Source organism: Mytilus trossulus, chromosome 4 (genome assembly GCF_036588685.1).
Source record: "Mytilus trossulus isolate FHL-02 chromosome 4, PNRI_Mtr1.1.1.hap1, whole genome shotgun sequence".
NCBI lineage: Eukaryota > Metazoa > Mollusca > Bivalvia > Mytilida > Mytilidae > Mytilus > Mytilus trossulus.
The window spans coordinates 14,548,866-14,571,235 of NC_086376.1; the positions used below are offsets into that span (position 1 = coordinate 14,548,866).

The following is a 22,370-nucleotide window of genomic DNA, read 5'->3' on the forward strand; positions in this document are numbered from 1 at the left end:
ATATAAGAATTTTCATACAGTTCAAAGCGTTTTCCAAAATGGATTTAAAAAGATCTAAGGTATTTCAGCTATGGAAAAATGAAGAGAAATACTGCAAAAACCAAGGACAAAATACAAGTGTTGATGACATTCTTTGCATAGTTTGTATTTTTTTTTTTTTGCATTTATTAGTATATTCCCAAATTTAACGTTTACCAATGAATGTGTGTGTATATTATTCTATCATGCCCCTATACTGTCATATTAGTAACCTACTGTGTTAGTGATCTAATATGATACATTGTATATATGGGGGTAGTTAAAGAGGGACGACAGATACCAAAGGGACAGTCAATTCCGTATAAATAACTTTATCATAGATACCAGGACTAAATTTCATATATACGCCAGATGTGCGTTTCGTTTACAAAATGACGCTCGAATCGAAAACGGTTAAAAAGGCCAAATAAAATACGACGTTGAAGAGCATTGAGGACCATAGTCTGTTTAAAGTCAGTAAATTCCGTATAAAGTCACAAGCACACTATGTAACAAGTTTATCTTACCGACTATCTTTATTTTTTTAATTTAGACAAGAGTTATCTCGTATGCAACCATACCAGAACCTACTTCCATTGGAATGCACAAAAAAAAACTAATGTCAACAATAACAATTCAATATCAACAACCTTCATGCAACAATATCAAACAGAACTTTTTATACATTTGATTAATCACGTAAATCCACTTCCAACACATGTTTTCTGTAAAAAGTTAAAAAAATTAATGTGTTATAGTCAGAGTATGAAAAAAATAAATGATAATGTCAACAAGACAAACGTGACATATTCATCACAACTACTTGTTAATGGTCAGGTTGTGTATAACAGTTACTTTGGCCATAGAAAATTTGGGGTTGTGTCGACTGCATACATGTGGTTGTTTGTCTGTATTGAACTTGTTTTAGAAAATTGTCATTAAACTATCCTAAAATATCCCCAATATAAATATCCTCTATTTGTTCCATACATGACGCACTATCGAAACTATGGTTGGAAGCAATAAATGCTCTTTGGTCAAGATTGTCGGAAATAATGTTTCCCATTTACCATTTCTCACCAATATAAACACGCTGGAAAGTTGTGAGTGACTGTACGAAATCGAGTACAGTGACTGTCATAATGTGCACAAATCCATACATGTTTAGTGATAAAACTATGGCAGTAAAAAACAAATAATGATTTACAGGCTCATGATTCAGTCTATAATTAGATTGTGTTTACTACTTATTGCTTTTAGGTTTACAATTTTAGGAATGTTTAGGTTGGTTAATAATGTCTGTGTGGAGATCTTGTATATTTGATTTAAAGTTAGTAGGCGTGCTTTCTATACACATTTAGTATGGTACTACGTTTATTATCTCTTTTTTTTTTATTGTTTATTGTTTTTTCTTAGTGGGATAATCCTTTTGTAATGCATACTAATCTCCTCATGTTTAATACTTTCTTTTTCTATGACTATACACACAATTAGAGATTCGGGAATTATTCCAGATAGAAAGCTCTTTATCTGATTCTATGTGGTTCTTCGTTAGCTCATCATTTGCCTTTGTAACATATTTGAGTCTTGTCTTGCGTGTTTTAACAGTGAACGTAGTTTTTGTTATCATTATATGTATATTTTTTTATACTTTTTCTGCAAACAAAATGTCTGACATCAAACTGAACTGTATACAAAAGACCAGTTGGTGTTGTAGATGAAATTAACATAGACGTACTAGTAAACAGTGTTTCACGAGCCACTTCATAAATGACTGGAAAATGTCCAATGTTACCAAGTCATAATTGTTTCAATTCTGCCAAAACGGCTTTAAAGTTTTGCGTTACTGTATTTCTATGTAGAATCCGTTACTATATTAAACGTTATATATCTGTTAATGCCATATCTGATGGACTCCAGTGACGATGTTTTGTACTGATTATCATCCGCCTTACTTAGATCTTCATGAAATGACACAATGTTTCTCTCAGCCGCACATAATCAAAATTTTTAAAGTCATACTCTTGTTCTTTCTCCTTAAGATATTCCAGGGATGTATTTGCTTTCAACTTATTATCGGGGTTAACATTTAATATTTAGAATCAATTCAGATAGCTGTTGTGCTTGCAAACCGTTTCGTTCTTCTCATCTACATGAAGGGACGTAACTCCACTACTAACTGTGAATTCAAATAAACCCCACCTCCCTACTATGAACTTTTTTAAAATTTTATTTTCTGATATAGTCATTGAAGGTATATTGAAAGAGTTACATGTTAGAACAATAAATCTATACTAAACTATTGGCTATAATGCGATTTCTATTTTTTAACAGAGTTTTAGATTTGCAATTATACAACTATCACACAGGTTAATGTAGAGCGGTTTTACGCCGTTAAAAGGTTATCATTCGCTCTTTAGCAGTAATCATAACCAATACCATATAAACAGTTGTAAAATACCTAAAGTAATCGAATTAAAACACAAATACTGACAGGGTCTCGGGAAACTTTTGACTTAATCGATCTTGACTTGAATTATACACATATACGATTTGGCAGAGTACAAAAGATCATGTGTGGAACTTTAAATCTCATCTTCTCATCCACATTGTACATTGTTGTTCTCATAATATCAATAAATCCTGAAAATACAATAACTCTATAAAAATAACATACTTTACAGAAACCTTTCAAGTTCTTGGCTAACTTTAAGAACCCATGCTGGAAAGAGATGAACCTTACAATTAAATGTCTTCCATATTTTATGTTAATTGGAATGGACAAATCCGGCACCACGGATCTCTACAATAGATTAATAAAACATCCAGAAATTAGGATGAACTCTGGAGTAGGAGGAAAAGAAACCACTTGGTGGAGCTGGCGAAGATATGGTATTAATATGTATTCACAATTCTATTCTTTTCTAGCTATATAATTTTTTTTTTAAATTTCAAAGATATTTATACACATTAATCATTGCTAATAAAAAATAAAATCAACGGTACCAATTTTGTTGCACCAGATGCGCATTTCGACAATACATGTCTCTTCAGTGATGCTCGTGGCCAAAACATTTGAAATCCAAAGCATATATAAAAGATGAAGAGCTATAATCCAAAAGGTCCAAAAAGTATAGCCAAATTCGTGAAAGGAATCAGAGCTTTGCATGAGGGAGATACATTCCTTAATTCATAATAATTTCTAATATTTTGCAACAGGAAATTTTAATAACACAAAAAATCCGTATTTTCATGCCAGTACCGAAGTACTGGCTACTGGGCTGGTGATACCCTCGGGGCCTAATAGTCCACCAGCAGAGGCATCGACCCAGTGGTAGTTATAAAATCAACGGTACCAATTTTGTTGCACCAGATGCGCATTTCGACAATACTTGTCTCTTCAGTGATGCTCGTGGCCAAAACATTTGAAATCCAGAGCATATATAAAAGATGAAGAGCTATAATCCAAAAGGTCCAAAAAGTATAGCCAAATTCGTGAAAGGAATCAGAGCTTTGCATGAGGGAGATACATTCCTTAATTTATAATAATTTCTAATATTTTGCAACAGGAAATTTTAATAACACAAAAAATCCGTATTTTCATGCCAGTACCGAAGTACTGGCTACTGGGCTGGTGATACCCTCGGGGACTAATAGTCCACCAGCAGAGGCATCGACCCAGTGGTAGTTATAAAATCAACGGTACCAATTTTGTTGCACCAGATGCGCATTTCGACAATACATGTCCCTTCAGTGATGCTCGTGGCCAAAACATTTGAAATCCAAAGCATATATAAAAGATGAAGAGCTATAATCCAAAAGGTCCAAAAAGTATAGCCAAATTCGTGAAAGTAATCAGAGCTTTGCATGAGGGAGATACATTCCTTAATTTATAATAATTTCTAATATTTTGCAACAGGAAATTTTAATAACACAAAAAATCCGTATTTTCATGCCAGTACCGATGTACTGGCTACTGGGCTGGTGATACCCTCGGGGACTAATAGTCCACCAGCAGAGGCATCGACCCAGTGGTAGTTATAAAATCAACGGTACCAATTTTGTTGCACCAGATGCGCATTTCGACAATACATGTCTCTTCAGTGATGCTCGTGGCCAAAACATTTGAAATCCAAAGCATATATAAAAGATGAAGAGCTATAATCCAAAAGGTCCAAAAAGTATAGCCAAATTCGTGAAAGGAATCAGAGCTTTGCATGAGGGAGATACATTCCTTAATTTATAATAATTTCTAATATTTTGCAACAGGAAATTTTAATAACACAAAAAATCCGTATTTTCATGCCAGTACCGAAGTACTGGCTACTGGGCTGGTGATACCCTCGGGGACTAATAGTCCACCAGCAGAGGCATCGACCCAGTGGTAGTTATAAAATCAACGGTACCAATTTTGTTGCACCAGATGCGCATTTCGACAATACATGTCTCTTCAGTGATGCTCGTGGCCAAAACATTTGAAATCCAAAGCATATATAAAAGATGAAGAGCTATAATCCAAAAGGTCCAAAAAGTATAGCCAAATTCGTGAAAGGAATCAGAGCTTTGCATGAGGGAGATACATTCCTTAATTTATAATAATTTCTAATATTTTGCTACAGGAAATTTTAATAACACAAAAAATCCGTATTTTCATGCCAGTACCGAAGTACTGGCTACTGGGCTGGTGATACCCTCGGGGACTAATAGTCCACCAGCAGAGGCATCGACCCAGTGGTAGTTATAAAATCAACGGTACCAATTTTGTTGCACCAGATGCGCATTTCGACAATACATGTCTCTTCAGTGATGCTCGTGGCCAAAACATTTGAAATCCAAAGCATATATAAAAGATGAAGAGCTATAATCCAAAAGGTCCAAAAAGAATAGCCAAATTCGTGAAAGGAATCAGAGCTTTGCATGAGGGAGATACATTCCTTAATTTATAATAATTTCTAATATTTTGCAACAGGAAATTTTAATAACACAAAAAATCCGTATTTTCATGCCAGTACCGAAGTACTGGCTACTGGGCTGGTGATACCCTCGGGGACTAATAGTCCACCAGCAGAGGCATCGACCCAGTGGTAGTTATAAAATCAACGGTACCAATTTTGTTGCACCAGATGCGCATTTCGACAATACATGTCTCTTCAGTGATGCTCGTGGCCAAAACATTTGAAATCCAAAGCATATATAAAAGATGAAGAGCTATAATCCAAAAGGTCCAAAAAGTATAGCCAAATTCGTGAAAGGAATCAGAGCTTTGCATGAGGGAGATACATTCCTTAATTCATAATAATTTCTAATATTTTGCAACAGGAAATTTTAATAACACAAAAAATCCGTATTTTCATGCCAGTACCGAAGTACTGGCTACTGGGCTGGTGATACCCTCGGGGACTAATAGTCCACCAGCAGAGGCATCGACCCAGTGGTAGTTATAAAATCAACGGTACCAATTTTGTTGCACCAGATGCGCATTTCGACAATACTTGTCTCTTCAGTGATGCTCGTGGCCAAAACATTTGAAATCCAGAGCATATATAAAAGATGAAGAGCTATAATCCAAAAGGTCCAAAAAGTATAGCCAAATTCGTGAAAGGAATCAGAGCTTTGCATGAGGGAGATACATTCCTTAATTTATAATAATTTCTAATATTTTGCAACAGGAAATTTTAATAACACAAAAAATCCGTATTTTCATGCCAGTACCGAAGTACTGGCTACTGGGCTGGTGATACCCTCGGGGACTAATAGTCCACGAGCAGAGGCATCGACCCAGTGGTAGTTATAAAATCAACGGTACCAATTTTGTTGCACCAGATGCGCATTTCGACAATACATGTCTCTTCAGTGATGCTCGTGGCCAAAACATTTGAAATCCAAAGCATATATAAAAGATGAAGAGCTATAATCCAAAAGGTCCAAAAAGTATAGCCAAATTCGTGAAAGGAATCAGAGCTTTGCATGAGGGAGATACATTCCTTAATTTATAATAATTTCTAATATTTTGCAACAGGAAATTTTAATAACACAAAAAATCCGTATTTTCATGCCAGTACCGAAGTACTGGCTACTGGGCTGGTGATACCCTCGGGGACTAATAGTCCACCAGCAGAGGCATCGACCCAGTGGTAGTTATAAAATCAACGGTACCAATTTTGTTGCACCAGATGCGCATTTCGACAATACTTGTCTCTTCAGTGATGCTCGTGGCCAAAACATTTGAAATCCAGAGCATATATAAAAGATGAAGAGCTATAATCCAAAAGGTCCAAAAAGTATAGCCAAATTCGTGAAAGGAATCAGAGCTTTGCATGAGGGAGATACATTCCTTAATTTATAATAATTTCTAATATTTTGCAACAGGAAATTTTAATAACACAAAAAATCCGTATTTTCATGCCAGTACCGAAGTACTGGCTACTGGGCTGGTGATACCCTCGGGGACTAATAGTCCACGAGCAGAGGCATCGACCCAGTGGTAGTTATAAAATCAACGGTACCAATTTTGTTGCACCAGATGCGCATTTCGACAATACATGTCTCTTCAGTGATGCTCGTGGCCAAAACATTTGAAATCCAAAGCATATATAAAAGATGAAGAGCTATAATCCAAAAGGTCCAAAAAGTATAGCCAAATTCGTGAAAGGAATCAGAGCTTTGCATGAGGGAGATACATTCCTTAATTTATAATAATTTCTAATATTTTGCTACAGGAAATTTTAATAACACAAAAAATCCGTATTTTCATGCCAGTACCGAAGTACTGGCTACTGGGCTGGTGATACCCTCGGGGACTAATAGTCCACCAGCAGAGGCATCGACCCAGTGGTAGTTATAAAATCAACGGTACCAATTTTGTTGCACCAGATGCGCATTTCGACAATACATGTCTCTTCAGTGATGCTCGTGGCCAAAACATTTGAAATCCAAAGCATATATAAAAGATGAAGAGCTATAATCCAAAAGGTCCAAAAAGAATAGCCAAATTCGTGAAAGGAATCAGAGCTTTGCATGAGGGAGATACATTCCTTAATTTATAATAATTTCTAATATTTTGCAACAGGAAATTTTAATAACACAAAAAATCCGTATTTTCATGCCAGTACCGAAGTACTGGCTACTGGGCTGGTGATACCCTCGGGGACTAATAGTCCACCAGCAGAGGCATCGACCCAGTGGTAGTTATAAAATCAACGGTACCAATTTTGTTGCACCAGATGCGCATTTCGACAATACATGTCTCTTCAGTGATGCTCGTGGCCAAAACATTTGAAATCCAAAGCATAAATAAAAGATGAAGAGCTATAATCCAAAAGGTCCAAAAAGTATAGCCAAATTCGTGAAAGGAATCAGAGCTTTGCATGAGGGAGATACATTCCTTAATTTATAATAATTTCTAATATTTTGCAACAGGAAATTTTAATAACACAAAAAATCCGTATTTTCATGCCAGTACCGAAGTACTGGCTACTGGGCTGGTGATACCCTCGGGGACTAATAGTCCACCAGCAGAGGCATCGACCCAGTGGTAGTTATAAAATCAACGGTACCAATTTTGTTGCACCAGATGCGCATTTCGACAATACTTGTCTCTTCAGTGATGCTCGTGGCCAAAACATTTGAAATCCAGAGCATATATAAAAGATGAAGAGCTATAATCCAAAAGGTCCAAAAAGTATAGCCAAATTCGTGAAAGGAATCAGAGCTTTGCATGAGGGAGATACATTCCTTAATTTATAATAATTTCTAATATTTTGCAACAGGAAATTTTAATAACACAAAAAATCCGTATTTTCATGCCAGTACCGAAGTACTGGCTACTGGGCTGGTGATACCCTCGGGGACTAATAGTCCACGAGCAGAGGCATCGACCCAGTGGTAGTTATAAAATCAACGGTACCAATTTTGTTGCACCAGATGCGCATTTCGACAATACATGTCTCTTCAGTGATGCTCGTGGCCAAAACATTTGAAATCCAAAGCATATATAAAAGATGAAGAGCTATAATCCAAAAGGTCCAAAAAGTATAGCCAAATTCGTGAAAGGAATCAGAGCTTTGCATGAGGGAGATACATTCCTTAATTTATAATAATTTCTAATATTTTGCTACAGGAAATTTTAATAACACAAAAAATCCGTATTTTCATGCCAGTACCGAAGTACTGGCTACTGGGCTGGTGATACCCTCGGGGACTAATAGTCCACCAGCAGAGGCATCGACCCAGTGGTAGTTATAAAATCAACGGTACCAATTTTGTTGCACCAGATGCGCATTTCGACAATACATGTCTCTTCAGTGATGCTCGTGGCCAAAACATTTGAAATCCAAAGCATATATAAAAGATGAAGAGCTATAATCCAAAAGGTCCAAAAAGAATAGCCAAATTCGTGAAAGGAATCAGAGCTTTGCATGAGGGAGATACATTCCTTAATTTATAATAATTTCTAATATTTTGCAACAGGAAATTTTAATAACACAAAAAATCCGTATTTTCATGCCAGTACCGAAGTACTGGCTACTGGGCTGGTGATACCCTCGGGGACTAATAGTCCACCAGCAGAGGCATCGACCCAGTGGTAGTTATAAAATCAACGGTACCAATTTTGTTGCACCAGATGCGCATTTCGACAATACATGTCTCTTCAGTGATGCTCGTGGCCAAAACATTTGAAATCCAAAGCATAAATAAAAGATGAAGAGCTATAATCCAAAAGGTCCAAAAAGTATAGCCAAATTCGTGAAAGGAATCAGAGCTTTGCATGAGGGAGATACATTCCTTAATTTATAATAATTTCTAATATTTTGCAACAGGAAATTTTAATAACACAAAAAATCCGTATTTTCATGCCAGTACCGAAGTACTGGCTACTGGGCTGGTGATACCCTCGGGGACTAATAGTCTACCAGCAGAGGCATCGACCCAGTGGTAGTTTAGAAATGCAATTGAGTAGACTATCATTGTCATGTTCATTAAATATGTTTAGAAATGCAATTGAGTAGACTTTATCGAAATGATAAATTTATAATATACTTATTCACAAGCAAATACATTCATCATAGATACCAGTATTGACATTTTATATTTGCATAAGATGCGCGTCTCTCATTAGTAAATCTCGAATCAAGAACTGTTTAAAGGCCAAATGAATTAAACAGTTGAAGAGAATTAAGTCAAACATTCCTAAAAGTTAAGCAAAATACAGCTAAGGTAGTATATTTTTAAGGTAGAGAAGCCTCAGTATTTCAAAACTTTAGATTTGGTAAACAGTACCTCTATTTTAATGAACATGACAATGATAACTTAATTCTACACAGAAGTGCTAGTGATAACATCAGGGAACTAAAACTCCACCAGCAGTGACATCGACCCAGCGCTCTTTGAACAAATACAATTGATTTTGATAAAATAAAAGTTGTCTTTATTGTTCTATTTTTTTTTTTTAGGTTTATGGCTAAATCGAGTAATAAAACGACAAGATCTTAATGATTATATAGCTTACTTTGATGATCCAGCAGCAGAAATAAACCATACTGCAAATGACCAAGGATATCATAACTTAATAACAGGTTTGTTGTCTTGCCATAATATAATAGCTGAACAAATCTAAGGTCGCTATTATGAAAAGTATGTATCAAGAAAACAGGTTGTGGGTACAATGATCAGAAGTTATTATGCCTTTGTTTTTGTTTTTTGAAAGAAATAAAAATTACTGTAGTGCTTAAACAAGAGTAAGACGACACCTAATGACAATCATTTATCGTCCGACAATTAGTTAAGCAACAACATTGAATGTATTAATGGCATAGTTGATTCTGCATGAGCATTGATCTGAAACATTGCCTTTTCTTTAGAATATAAAACTTTTAATTTATTCACTTTTTCATGATATCATGTCGTTAACCGATGTGTGCTTAAATGTAGGTACGAAAAACGATCGTGGGTGCACCAAGATTGTAAAGTGTGACTTTGCAATATTGATTATAACAATTATTATTTATCAAATTAAAAAGCAACAATGAATCTTAAGTCGTAAGTATACATTATTTATGAATGCACATTTCACAAAGATACTGAAAAGGTTTTGATGGTAGCGAGTACCTCGAATGTGCCAAACGCTAACCAGCGAGTATGCATACTTTCGGGACAACATATGTCAAATGTGTTCATAGTACAAGGATGCCCGAACTCTCAAATTGATTGGATGTCAGTTTTATCAAACACTACCTTGACCAAAAACTTTAATCTGAAGCAGAAAGACGAACGGGCGGACAAACGGATGGACGAACGGACGAACAAACGGTTGCACGGACGAAAGAACAAACGGTTTGACGAACGAACGAACAGACGCACAGACCAAATTCCTAATGCCGATCTACTACTGTAGGTTGCGCGTATTAGTTCATTTGAAGAATTTAGTTAACCCTGCCTAAGCTGTTGAATGCGTGTTTTTTTTCAGGAGATGGTAGTCCAATGGACATGTGGGATTTTAGAGGATGGCCACAGATACCACAAAACCTGAATAAAACGGAACCCGAAATTCTTACTCCACATCTTATCAGACATCTTTATCCGCAGATGAAATTTATAATAATTTTACGAAATCCAATAGACAGGTACTTGAATTTTAGAATCAGATATAACCAACCACCAATTTTGGTTTGTCCTACCTTAATTTGATATTCATGGTTCATTGAAAAATAAAAAAAATTTAAAAATACTGAACTTGAGGAAAAGTCCCTTAGCAAATGAAAAAATCAAAAGCTCGAACACATGAGGGTGGTAGTGGAGTCTTAAATAAAATTGATAGACTTTGTTCAAAACAATTGTTTTAAAATCTAAATCATTTTAAAAAAAATCAAAATTTGTATCAAGCTATGCAATTCTTTTAAGATTTTTACTTACTTATTATGTTAAAAAATCCCAGACATTTCTGATATACATAGCTCTGTCTTCTAAAAGTAAATAATTTGAATAAACTGGTTCACAGAAGACGAAGAATATGATGCTCTAGTACCATCATATAAAAGAATGAAGAGCATCACTAGTTTTCAGGACATTGCATAATAACACAAACGCAAAAATCCTTTAACTAAGAAACACAGTGGAAAGGATTTATTATCCTAATATTAAAAACCGAAGCGGCATTGCGACGGACATATATTACACACTAACAAATTTCCTAAATATTTAGCCTTTAATCCTTGTCATCAAATAATCACGCAAGAACGAATATCCTTTTAAATTTTGTAAAACGACTTAGTACTATAAAAATTTTAAAAAAAATCTGAGAAAAAAGCTAAACGGAATGTCCTCAGTCAAATGGCAAGACAAAATCCTCAAAAAGATTAAAAGAATTGATAACAAATAATATCATAAAAAGGTATCAAAAAGATATCCGTAAAACAGACTAACGACACATACTAAAAGACAGAAATTACAATATAACATTTAATTAAATTGTTAAGGGAATTGTACGAAACCTGTATTGCTGTGTCTGAACATAATGAATAACCAGAACGACCTACAATTGAAGAACAACGAAGTATTTAATATCAATAATACAAAGTTACCAAATAACGATAAACTTAATTAAAATATAATAACCAAAAGTAAACAAACACCACAGCTTTCCATGAACATGTTTATCAACGCTCGGCTGTCGAGTGATAATAGCAACATTTATTAAAACGAACAAATGCGAAACATCGAACTGTGGAAATATAGATCATTCTAGGTATATAAACAAAATGTCCTTTCTCCTCTTCAGCTCATCGAAGGGCGATACCACAAGTGAGATGAGAATGATAAAATGTATCTAATTAAAAAGATACACGAATAATCTATCAATCGCTGTTATGTAGTTTAAACATATTTATTTATATTGATCCCTTTCCACTTTGCGGGTGCGAGTGCTGCCTTGTAGCGGCATTAGCCTACTCTTTTTCGAAATCTACAAGGGTGTCTTTAACGTGCAAGAGATATGGCTCTCTCTCTTAACTCGGGTCAGCCATTTATCGTCCCCTTCCGACGGACTATCATCGTTTCCTCAAGACCATACTCGCAAATGGTGTCAAGGAAGAGCCGAAAATTGAGTTCCGGAAATTTTCATCCCAGATGGGAATCAACCAGGAACCTTTGTGCTAGTAGTCCGATGCACTAACCACTACAACACGGCGCTGTTATGTGTATGTTCGCTTATCATATACTGCAAATTACAGCAAATAATTTATCTTCAAGCATAGTATATGGATCAAAAACAGAGTCCCATAACTCTGAAGTGTCCATGAGTGCGCTTTGGGATGAATAAATATATATTATACATGCAGACAGACAGACATTTGTAGCCGATTTATGTACAAATTTCCATTGTAAAACTGAAACGAGTAGATACTTTTTATGTTACAATATCAGCGCTTTCATCAGATAATTTTTCCACATAATTCTGGCTAAACCTTTCTGATTGCTTTACTCTCGGGCGCGTGAATATGGATATATATGCTGTGTCTATGGACATTAGCGATTATATTAATTTCCAAGCGAGTCGAGTCAGAACTTATCACATAAAAAGTTCGGAAAAAAATATATATGTTAAGACTGTTACACCAAAGGTTCGAAGATCATTGTAAATATGGCCAACTGTCTAGTATCTAATAGCATTGAAAAAATATATTGTACATACTGGCATGCTGAATGTATGAAGAAGATCATTTACAATAGGGCCAACTATCTTATATCTAATATCATTGAAACATATATTGTTCATAATGGCATGGTATGTGTATGAGGAAAATCATTAAGGACTTTCAGGAATGTAACTTCATAGAAAAACAAAGGGTGACTGAAAACAAAATTGTCAACCGATTTACCGACAGACTCAGAATATCGAAGATAATAGTAAACGTTTCAACACGCAACAGCCCTAATTGTGGCTTTTGTTGGTATAAACGTGAATTTTCAGTTCAACTTACCTAACTTTATACAAATATATCATGCTTACAAGGGGTATTTTTGGCAAATACCCTTTGTCAGCATGATATAATTGTTTAATTCCACCGAATGTTCCACCCCAGTAAGCTTATTATAATCAGGGATCATATGCAAGTTCTACTTGAATGTATATTTTTTGTAAACACTGACGCCGTGCTATTTGCGCAGTCAAATTGCATTGACCGTATAATCATTTCTAATCATTTTTTTTATGTACAATCACCAGCTGACCTTTTTGTGATAATTTGCTGATTCTCGGCTGACTACTACACTTAGTTCATCAGTTTCAGTGAGGCGTAATACAAGTGGATTCCAGTTTTATATGACCAGTTGATAATTCATTTCCGTTGATTTTTATTTATGACGTCATTAAAAGTACAGGTTCGCGGAATTTTTATATCATTCAATAATGATGTTTTTTATTCTTAATATTTCATCTGTAACCGTATATTCAAAATAACCATGAATTTGTCATATTAGAATAGAAATAATTCATTGAGTTATTTTTAGACATGGTATTCCCCATCTGCCATGGTATTTGCTAGGGTATCCCCCATCTGCCATGGTATTTGCTAGCAAATACCCCGGCACATGGATTTCCCTAATGACAAATACCCCGGGAGAGAAAAGAAAATCTCAATACATAGAAATTGGTAAAAAATACCATGTCTCTCATCCAATCAAAATACAGCATTATTACATAAGGTGGAATTAAACAGGAAACCCCATGATATAGATACTTATGTGATTGAATCGTCAAATACATTGCTAAACAGTACTGGCCCACGTTAAGAGAGGATTAACAAATGCCACAGTAGTATATCGCTGTTCGAAATTCAGAAATCGATTAAGAAAAAACTAATTCTGGTTACACACTCAAACTGAGGAAAACACTAAAATGCAACAAACAGAAGATTTGCAAAAAATAACCATATGATTAATATACATATTTAACACCGAAGTGGTGATTACACGTTCAAAAATCTGTTTTATCCCTCAAAATTTGACCTTTGCCTTTTCAGCCTTGTTAAAGTCGGAAGTCTGTAATTCATTTCAAACATGTTCATGCAAGATCATATTAAAGCGTACTATATCTATGGGTTGGGCTCAAATGTTTAGGTCGTTACGTACCCTGCTGATGTGAACGATTATCATCATGTATATAAATACATGTCTCTATTTTATTTGTGGTTTTATAAACATAGTATTAACCAAACAAGGAGTCGAATTAAGTTTGTTATTTATAAATATGGATAACAAAATGTTATTATAAATTGCAGATTATACTCCGATTACTTGTTTCTGAATCTTAGTAAACAGACACCTGATGCGTTTAACGAGGCCGTAAATACCTCACTGCTGATACTTAATACATGCTATCGTATCAACAGTTTCAGGAAATGCTTGTATGATGCAAATCTACATCATAAATGGAATGCACAGGTACTTTTTATAATATTAAATTTCATTTTCATTTCTATATGGTGGTTTGTATTTCTAGATAAACGTTACCAACTTTATAAAATATGTTTCTATGAGTGGTAACACGATGTCAGTGTATACATGGTATACCAGGCATGAAGTACATATATTTCATTTCTTCTGCTTTGAATTCCGCCGTTGATTTGATTTTTAAAACGGGTTTAGACGAAGAATATGAAAACCTTTCCGTTAATATTGTATCAAATATTTTTCAGGCTAGAATACATTTGGGATTTTATTATGTATATTTGTTAGAATGGTTTGAAGTTTTCCCTAGACACCAGTTCATAGTTTTAAGGACAGAAGATCTTTCAAAAGATATTTCCAACTACATGTTGAAAGTATATCAATTTCTTGGAACCGGTAAGCTTATAACTTGAGTGTTGACATCTGTTACTGATTTATGTTTATAAAGCCTAAACTTTTAGAACGCCCCGTCGGGGTGGATATGCTAAACGGAAATGTTTAGAAAAATGAAATGATATATGCATGATTCTGTATATTCCTTGGTTACATATCTGATTTCAGAACAAAGTTGTATCACATTCCAAAAGACACGAAATAAATCAATAAAAGATACGGTAATGAACTCATATAAGAATCCAATTTCCTCTTAATCTCCGTGAATCTTTGTTTAAATTATTCATGAATTTGACATTCATCTAATATGAGTTTTCATACGCCCGTCAAAATTTTGACGGGACGTATTATGTTGTACAAATGTCCGGTATCCGTCCGTCCGTCCGTCCGTCCGTCCGTCCGTCTGTCCGTCTGTCTATCTGTCTGTCCGGCGTAAACATGTCGCACCGTTACTTGAGAATGACTTATCCAAATTTCATGAAACTTATTATAGTTGTTTATTATGATAGTCAAATGATCTGTATAGTTTTTGGTGAAAATAAGATTAAAACTGTTTGAGTTACGGCCTTTCTAACTAAACCAGATGTGGGTTTTTTTCACATGTCGCACCGTATATCAAAAACGATTGTTAATCATTGCCTAAAACTTTACACACTTCTTAGAAATATTAATCTTAAGATCTGTATACTTTGTGGTGATGATTTAAAATTTCATTTTTGAGTTATTGAGTATTTTGTAGAAAAGGGGGAGGGTTTTTTTACATGTTGCGCCGTATCTCAAAAACAAATTATGATTATTGCTTAAAAACTTTTACACTTCCTTGTTATACTACTCTAAAGATCTGTATATTTTTTTGGTTTTGATTCAAACTTTTATTTTAGTGATATTTAGATTTTTTGTTAAAAAAAAGATATGATTGTTGCATAAAACTATCACAAAAGACAACGGGCGTATCATGCACTTATGGCGTAGCTGTTTATTAATATTCGTTTCTTTTATCACTTGTGTTCTGGGTGTCGTTATTGTTAAAGGCCTTACGATGATCTCTAGTATGTGTTAACATCAACGCCATTGTGTATATTGGTTTGAATGTGTATTATTTTGAATAGTAAAACAACTCTATAAATATAGATCAAGCATACGAAACATTTCTAGAAAAGAGTCAAATGTAGCTGCATATTCTATTTAGAATCTCAAATATTTGATAACTTGATATCTTACATCAAAACATAATTTAAAAAAATCATTGTCTTTTTGGAAGGTGGTTAAATTTATTTAAATAACAAATCATGGATAATTGATCAAAATACAAATTATTTGTTCTCTGTCAATGTTTTATATATTGCAACAAAATATTATTTTCGTTTCTAAAAGATGTATTTATTTCTTATTATTGTATATCTTTTACAGACGGAATTATACACCTTTTACTAAAATGGCATTTGTAGTCTTGGTTTACTTATATAAATTATGAAATAAATAAAGAGTTGTATCTTTGGCTCAAACCACATCTTTTACTATCCATTTGTAACGCCTGCCGTGATCATAACTTATCAGTTAATACACATTTTATACATGTAGTGTTGTATGTTCGCATCTTTTTCCAATTTTGTTTTCTATTGATTAATCCGTGAATAGAAAAACACTCAATTCAGTTATTTCTATGTCTATTTTACACGTTGACAACGTAATGGAATTCTTACAATTTCTACTGCGGTTTCTCAAAATTGTGAAAATATCGAATCTCTCTCGACTTATTCATTGTTTAAACTTTCTTCAGTTTCAAATGCTGCCCAAAGTCGTTGTCTGATTTTAGATGATTCTTAAATTCGGGCACTATTGAAATATATTGTAGATTGGAGTTTCGTTGAAGGGTTCAAATTCCAATTTGATTGTCTTTGGAGAAAGTCCAAACAAAAATCGTGTATCGGTACTCTAAATCAAATCACAACAGTATATAATATTATACTATTGCCATACACGTCTTATATAAAGTTTGTTTCAGTTCATTGATTGGTTGCTGTTAATGGGTTGTATACCTTATTTTTCAGAAGAATTAAGCATGAAGCAAATGAATGATTTGGGAATTCTATCAAAAGAGCATATATATAAAACAAAGGAAAAACAGAACATTGCACCAATGTCGACCTTTACGAGAGAGAAGTTATTGAATTTATATGCACCATTCAATAATAAGCTAGCGGAAATGCTTGATGATCCTCGTTTTTTGTGGAAAAACAGTTAACAGATTCTGAAGCTTGGAAGCATTTTTTTTATGGAGACGCGATATTTTATTCGATTTGTAGCCTCTATGATTGTTTTTTTTTTTTAGAAAAGTTGAATTAGTGAAAATGATTTTGAGGAAACTATAGGGACTCCTCTGATATATATACTGATACAGTTAGAATTATATTGGAGAGATGAATGAAGTGTATGTATTTATTTGTATGCCCAGTTAAGATTATATTGGAGAGATGACGGAAATGTATTAATTTATTTGTATGCCCTGTTTGGATTATATTTGAAAAATGACGGAACATGTATGTGATTATTCCAATGTGTGATTAAAACATACGGGCATACTTGACTTTTTATTTCTAACTCATCATAGATCATATTTATTCGTTTGTTCACTTGAGTTCATATATCTTTTGGTCGAGTTATAGACCAAACAGCCTATTCATTTCTATCAGTGATTTTTCCTTCAAATTTTGTGTGAAGGTGTTGCATGATATGAGGAACAAAATATGATGAAAAAAATTGGGGGTCACCGACTTAGTTTTGTCACTATAGCAACCTTAGTTTCGTGTTTTCCCGAATATTAACATAATATTTGCTTTTTATCTAAACTCACAAAAAAATGCTGTATATCAAACCTACAAGCATAATTCTTGTTTCAGGAGATTTGTATCTTTCAAATACATGTTCAAGAGTTTAAGGCTTATATTTATTTGATCTTTAAAAATATGATTTATTTATTTCCCGCCAAAAATTAAACGTAAAACTGAAAAACGTTTCCAGTAAAAAAAATAAATCTACCAGTGATTTCTTCATAAAAATTTAAAAAAGGAAAGTGCTATGTGTACTCTTAAAAAAAAAGCCAAAAAAAGTGTATGTCACCGACCTTTCAAAAAAGGTAGGAGCAATTTTCATGTTTTTTCTCGTTCGTTTTGAATAAAAGAGTTGTCTTTCTTCAGAACATTGCATCTGCCGTCATATGCATAGTACAAACTTTCTTTGAAAAAAAGAAATCGCAAATAGGACGTTTGAAACCCACATCTAAATTCTCAAGAATAATAACTATATTCACCTACTTTATTATCCGGTAATACAAGAGATTAAGCATGTATCAGTTTCAGATCTTTATGATGTTGTTGCCGCACAAAATAAACCTTCAGAAACACCATCCATCAGAATGGAAAATTGTTTAAAATAATCTTTCACGCCGCTTTTGTATAGAAAGTCTATTTTTGTCCTCTGTCCCACATAAGCAAAATTATTGAAAAAAAAAAAGAAATGAAAGATGGCACTGGTTAACTTACAGAGTATTTGATTATACCAGACTAGATGTGCTTTTTCTTTTTCGCGTCAATTTTAGAAGTTTGCCGTAACGAACTCACGCACAGACCAGAAAACATGATGCCCATAAATCGAACATAAAAATAACTTTCACCTAAACTGTTCACAATCAGCACAAACGAAAGACAAAATCTTCGCAAGTGAAGAAGAAAAAAAATGAAATGCAGATCAACGAAAATATGAGACAAAAATCTACACATGTGAAAGAATAAAAAGAATGAAATGCAGAACGGCACAAATGAAAAAGTCGAGGTCAAAATTTAAATTTAATTATATTTATCAGTACTAAGGTTAAATAAAGTGTAGTATCTTACGTGTCTATTTGTGTTAAACCACATGATATTAAAGTAGCGCGGCGCATAATAGTTCCTCTTTTCTTGGGTGACGTACCGTACACCATGTTGGAATCTGTGAAAAACGCAAAATAGGACGTTATAATTTGACGTTTTTTCATTGCTAGAAACAACGTCATAGAGTTTTAATGTCACTACCAAGTTGCGTTAGCTGATGCGCATAAACCATAGGATGTTTGGTCTTTAAGTCTTTTCACTTGACATGTAATAGTGTGGGTTTCTGTGTTGTGATATTACACTTTTGTAGTAGATAAGATGAAGATTGATTTAAAACGTTTAAACCCGCTGCAATTATTTGCACCTGTTCTAAGTCAGAAATCTGATGTGAAGTAGGTTTTGTTGCTCGTTTTTTATATAAGTAAACCGTTGTTTTCAAGTTTGAATACTTTAACCCTTGTAATTTTGAGGGTCCTTTATGGCTTGCTGTTCGTGTGAGCTAAGGCTCCGTTTTGAAGACCGTACTTTGACCTATAATGGTTTACTTTCATAAAGTGTACCTTGGTTGGAGAGTTGTCTCAATAGCATAAAAACAAGATCTTCTTGTATCTTTTAAAGGTAAAAATAGCAACAAAAGGAATACAACAGTCAACATTGTGTTATAATCTTAAACACCACATTCATTTTTTGTAATTTTAATTTTGTATCAAAATGTGAACAGTGTCCCATTCAACTTAAATTCCTACAGATCATGTAAACTTGTTTCCAGGGTGAACTATAACAAAATAAAACGTCAATAAATGTACATAGATATAGGAAGATGTGCCAATGACACAACTCTCCATCCAAATAACAGTTTAAAAAAAAGGTAAACCATTATAGGTCAATGTATGGCCTTCAACACGGAGCATTGGCTCACACCGAACAACAAGCTATAAGGGGCCCCAAAATTACTAGTGTAAAACCATTCAAACGGGAAAATGTTTACATTGATATACCATAAGTATTAACTTATCTTAAAATACAGATTTTGCAGGTTTTTAAATTCTCTAATTTTGCCTTTTGAAATTGTATTTACTTTATAAATTTTCAAAAAAGCCTATCTACTAAATTTAGAATAAAAATAACATATTTTTATATTGTTCATCATCAAGCCGTCCTCATTGTGAGGTAAATCAAACAACTTTAATATTGAGTTATTGAATACAAACCATGACTACATATTCAAGCCATCTGAATTTCGTTTTAGCAATTGCTGCTTTATCTAAAGTCTTTTTATATTGTTTTCGTCTATTAATCTTACTTTAATTTTCTGATGCGATCAAATTTTGAATCATTATCGAAACATTCGTATTATAAAGTTCACAAATTAGAAACAAAACAAGTAGACAAAACCATAAACAATCATCACTTCCAATTTAACTTTTTGCAATACCGGTGCTCCAGATGGGTAAGCAGATCCTGATCCACATATGGCTTCCGTCGTGTCGCTTCAGTTATAAAAAGTCTGGTAAATACAAATGTAGTCTAAATCGATAGGTCACATTTGTGAAAAGGAAATTGTATTATATATTGTAGTTACGACATAAGAAACAGGTTTAATATCATCTGTGAAACGGTTATTCCATAAATATCAACCAACTCGTGATAGCGTCCATAAAACTTACGAAGGGATGATTTCAACTTCACAGTTTGGACTCTTGGTTCAATGGCTTCCTTTTGAGCAGCAATCCTCTATCAAAGAAATCATGATAGAAAATACAAGCCCAGGGATACCGTACAGTATCAATTAGGAGATAAATACTCCGTATGCAGGTGCTGCTGGAATGTTGCTACATAGAAAAGAAAATTTAACAATTGGGAATCTGCAAATCATCTCTTTCGTCTAAAAATATTAAGTAGAGTATAATATGTGAAGCGTTAACATTTTATTTTCCTTAATGTCATTATCGTTGTCGTCTAATGTTTTACGTTATGCATTCACGATAGATATATACTATATAATCGTCCACCTTAATGAAGTCCAAATAATTTATAATAGTATGTTGCTATTCAAAAGTTGTCAATCGATTAAACCAATATAAATTCCGGTCACTTACCAAAACCGAGAGAAACAACGGAACACCAGATACACTAAACAGCTACAATAACAAACGCCAACATACAAAGCAACGGAATATGTGATTAAAACTTTCATACAACTGACTTGGTACAGGACATTTTAAAACACATTGTTGGTTAAACATAGTTTTATAGCTAAACCTCTCAATTGTTTAAAAATGTTAAAAATATCGCCTAAATGACAACATTCCATATACGGAATTCCGTATAAATAAACTAAAAAAAATCCTGATAGAGACTTAACTGCTATTAGTCTGTTGTTATTTATGTATTATTGTCATTTTGTTTATTTTCTTTGGTTACATCTTCTGACATCAGACTCGGACTTCTCTTGAATTGAATTTTAAATGTGCGTATTGTTATGCATTAACTTGTCTACATTGGCTAGAGGTATAGGGGGAAGGTTGAGATCTCATAAACATGTCCCAAGTCATGCGCCTCTGGCCTTTGTTAGTCTTGTATTTTTTTAATTTTATTTTCTTGTGAACAATTTGGAAATTAGTATGGCGTTCATTATCACTGAACTAGTATATATTTGTTTAGGGGACAGCTGAAGGACGCCTCCGGGTGCGGGAATTTCTTTCTAAATTGAAGACCTTTTGGTGACCTTATGCTGTTGTTTTTTTATATGGTCGTGTTGTTGTCTCATTGACGCATTCCTCATTTCCATTCTCAATTTTACATTCATAAATATATACTATAATAAAACATTACATCATGTAAACCACAGAATAACCACCAGTACCTTAAATAAACAGACAACAGCATAATAGAAAATTCTGAATTTGCGTTGGAGTTTTGTATTTTTGTGATTTCACTTTTTGTTGAAAAAGTCTTCCTCCAAATTCAGCAAATAGGCTGTCAATAAGAAACGCCAGCATACTGATCACATTTCCCTCGCTGCGGCACATTAAGTTTTTCGTTCAATAGCAATGAAACTTAACGTTTGGAATTCGAAAGGAATAAATATATAGCGTTTCCCACCCTTTTTATGTTACAAACCATTGTTGATTCAATTTCACATTATTTCTGAAGTCCTCCTATCAATGCGGGGCAGAATTTCTGTCAATCCAATAGCCAATTCCTTAGTCGCACATGCAGATTAGCCGGCAATGTATAGTTGTATGTATGAACTATTTTCTCAAGAGATATCCAATGCAAACATAGAAGAACCCCCAACTATGCGTGTCAATGTAATGTTCATTGAAACCATAAAACAAAGATTATCAACGGCATTTTAGAAGTTTGTTGACCGAATTGACAAAGCAACCAAGTATTTGAAAACCATCATGTGCCGAGGATCCTACAAATTCATGTAAGATACAGTCACAGAAAATATTTATATTCATAAGTACGTCTGAGTCAGTGACAACTCTACAACAGATTTATCCATCGGATCGACATCAATGATGGTGATACATGGCTGTGTACATAATGTATATACAACTCGTCTAAACATCAACCCAACAATGTTAGATATGTAAATTTGCTTTCGCAAATATTTGGTTCTTCCCACGCCGGGAT

The 22,370-nt window shown here is 34.0% G+C and overlaps 1 protein-coding gene across 1 annotated transcript; it reads left to right on the plus strand.

Moving 5' to 3' along the window:
• Positions 1–1,196: 1,196 nt before the first annotated feature.
• Positions 1,197–17,380, plus strand: LOC134716439 (carbohydrate sulfotransferase 15-like). Its single transcript, XM_063579436.1, has 7 exons — positions 1,197–1,202; positions 2,703–2,910; positions 9,471–9,593; positions 10,484–10,640; positions 14,295–14,457; positions 14,712–14,859; positions 16,908–17,380. The coding sequence occupies exons 1-7, from the start codon at positions 1,197–1,199 to the stop codon at positions 17,099–17,101; spliced, it is 999 nt and encodes a 332-aa protein (XP_063435506.1). The 3' UTR covers positions 17,102–17,380.
• Positions 17,381–22,370: the final 4,990 nt, after the last annotated feature.